At 34.7% G+C, this 2,386-nt stretch overlaps 1 protein-coding gene across 1 annotated transcript; it reads left to right on the forward strand.

Annotated features, from left to right (window-relative positions):
- The first annotated feature begins 1,581 nt into the window (after window positions 1–1,581).
- On the forward strand, window positions 1,582–2,084 carry LOC101298010 (monothiol glutaredoxin-S2-like). Its single transcript, XM_004296756.1, has one exon. It carries the CDS (start codon window positions 1,582–1,584, stop codon window positions 1,888–1,890), a length of 309 nt encoding a protein of 102 aa, XP_004296804.1. The 3' UTR covers window positions 1,891–2,084.
- The last annotated feature ends 302 nt before the right edge of the window (window positions 2,085–2,386 follow it).

Here is a 2,386-nt window from a genome sequence, read left to right on the forward strand (position 1 = left end):
AGAATCAATGGTTGAGATCGTTAAAAGAAGTCATCTAGTAATGTAAAATAGTAGAAATCCTCAAATTCTTAAAGTAAGGAGGTCCTCTCTAGATCACTTTAAGAATTTAAGGATTTAAGAATTTTTACTATTTTATATTGGTAGATGACTTCATTTAATGATTTTAACTGTTGATCCTCTAGATTCATATGCAAAAAACATGTTTATAAAGTTTCAACTAATTCCATAATCATTTGGTCATTCAAAGTGACGTAAACAATTGTAGGCTGTTAGATAAAATTAAAACGAATATTGTGCTAATCAAATGATTAAATATTTTTCATTTTGGCTAATTTTTTGTAGGATTCATATGTGAGTAAGTACTAAGGAATGTGTGGCTTTGATTGTTAAAATACATGTTAGAACTAAAAACATCCTCACTTTAAGAGTTTAAGGAGGTCCTCTCTAGATCCGGACGTATATATATATATATATATATATATATATATATAAATGATTATATTTTCAAGATTAATTTGGACTAAATTAGTGGCAACTAAATACACATCATGGAAAATATAGAGGATAACTTTGGGGACCTCATAAGTATAGCATGCGTCTGCCTTTCGCTGTCGATGTGCGTCGTGTTGTTTTGGCCGGACGCGTCATTGTGCAAGAGGGAGATGACACTACTTTATTATCTCCAATGATGAACTTAGAAATTTTCACATTTTCAGATCACCATCAATATTGATATTGGGTATATTGGGTCCGTATCATACGTATATTGGGTCCGTATCATATTCCTTGAAACACAAGAAATTATGGAACTCGGATATTAATTAGGCTCCTGGGGGACCTCATATGATCAGTCACGATCATATTCTTGGATTGTAGCTTATGATTTCCAAGAAATTAACCACATGTATGCAAGCATTTGTATATAACTTTCTCTCTGTTTCCTTTTCATGAATTAGAAGCGAATCCCATATAGAAAAAGGAGGTCCCAATTGGATAAATCCAACTAGCTAGTCTCTCCAACTCGATCATCGATATCCATCAGATATATGCTGCAGGATAATGATAGATATGCCAAGAACTTAATGACCTCAATAGTTAAGGCCTTGCTACTAGAAATAGAGAGAAAGATCGAAAAGAATGCACATATTTAGGCACATAAAACAAGATAAGAAGGTGAAGAGCCGTACAAAAGGACAGGTCTTTGTTAACTTCCGTATGCAAAGATTCGAAGCTGTGCATTCAAACTTTAATCTCTGTAGTGCTTCCGATCGTTGTCAAGAAATATGATACATGCATCATCAATTTGTGAAATATCTAATCAAACATTTTCTTGATTTCCTTCACTTTCAAAACCCTTTAATTTCTATCTGATTCTGAGCTAATGCCAATCCACACCCCCATTCTATCGCCTATATAAACACTTCCAAGACACCCCAAAACTCACACCAACAAGTATAACTAGTACTACAACCATATACTCCTTCACGCTCCACATTTCTCAGTTACTCACCAACTAGCATTACATACTTTGCCTTGTTTGATATATACATTATTGTATTGGACCTTAGCGAAAGACTTGCAATGGAGGCGGTAACAAAGATGGTATCTGAGAGACCAGTGGTGATCTTCAGTAAGAGCTCATGCTGCATTAGCTACTCTATCAAGACCTTGCTTTCTGACTTTGGGGTGAACCCGGCAGTGTATGAGCTTGATGAGATGCAAAGAGGGAGAGAAATAGAGCAAGCTCTGTTGAGGCTGGGATGCAGCCCATCTGTTCCGGCTGTGTTCATTGGTGGCGAATTTGTTGGCGGAGCCAATGAAATCATGAGTCTTCATCTTAAGCGCTCCTTGATCCCCATGCTTAAGCGCGTTGGTGCATTATGGATTTGATCAGTCTCATCGATCATCATCAATTAAGTTAACTAAGCACTTCCTATTAAGAATCTTAATTAATTATGCACGCATAAGAGATCAAGTGTCGGATGATAATACATGACATATAGAGCCTGTGAGAGTTTTTAATAAGGCTACTATTGCTACTTAATTAGTATTAACTATTAAGTACTCTTACTAGCTTGAAAGGGATCTTATTAGCGTTTTTGTGATCCAATGTAACACTTCGTGTTATTTTCCCAAACACCAATTGAAAGAGTTGATATTTGTGTTCAACTCAGTATTGGTATGGAAATTGGGAAGGATAATATATATATATATATATATATATATATATATATAAGTAAGAAGTAGGAGGAGCGGACGTACCGCCGTATGTATACTATACGTATGTTATATATATATATATATATATATATATATATTAACCAAGTTTTTATTATTACATTTCTCATGCAATGTAGATCGATACATGAATGCATGCATAATTGGT

Source organism: Fragaria vesca, linkage group LG4 (genome assembly GCF_000184155.1).
Source record: "Fragaria vesca subsp. vesca linkage group LG4, FraVesHawaii_1.0, whole genome shotgun sequence".
In the NCBI taxonomy this organism is placed as follows: Eukaryota; Viridiplantae; Streptophyta; class Magnoliopsida; order Rosales; family Rosaceae; genus Fragaria; species Fragaria vesca.

Coding starts and splice junctions, on each gene's coding strand:
- LOC101298010 (XM_004296756.1), top strand. CDS start 1,582: ATGGAGGCGGTAACAAAGATGGTATCTGAGAGACCAGTGGTGATCTTC.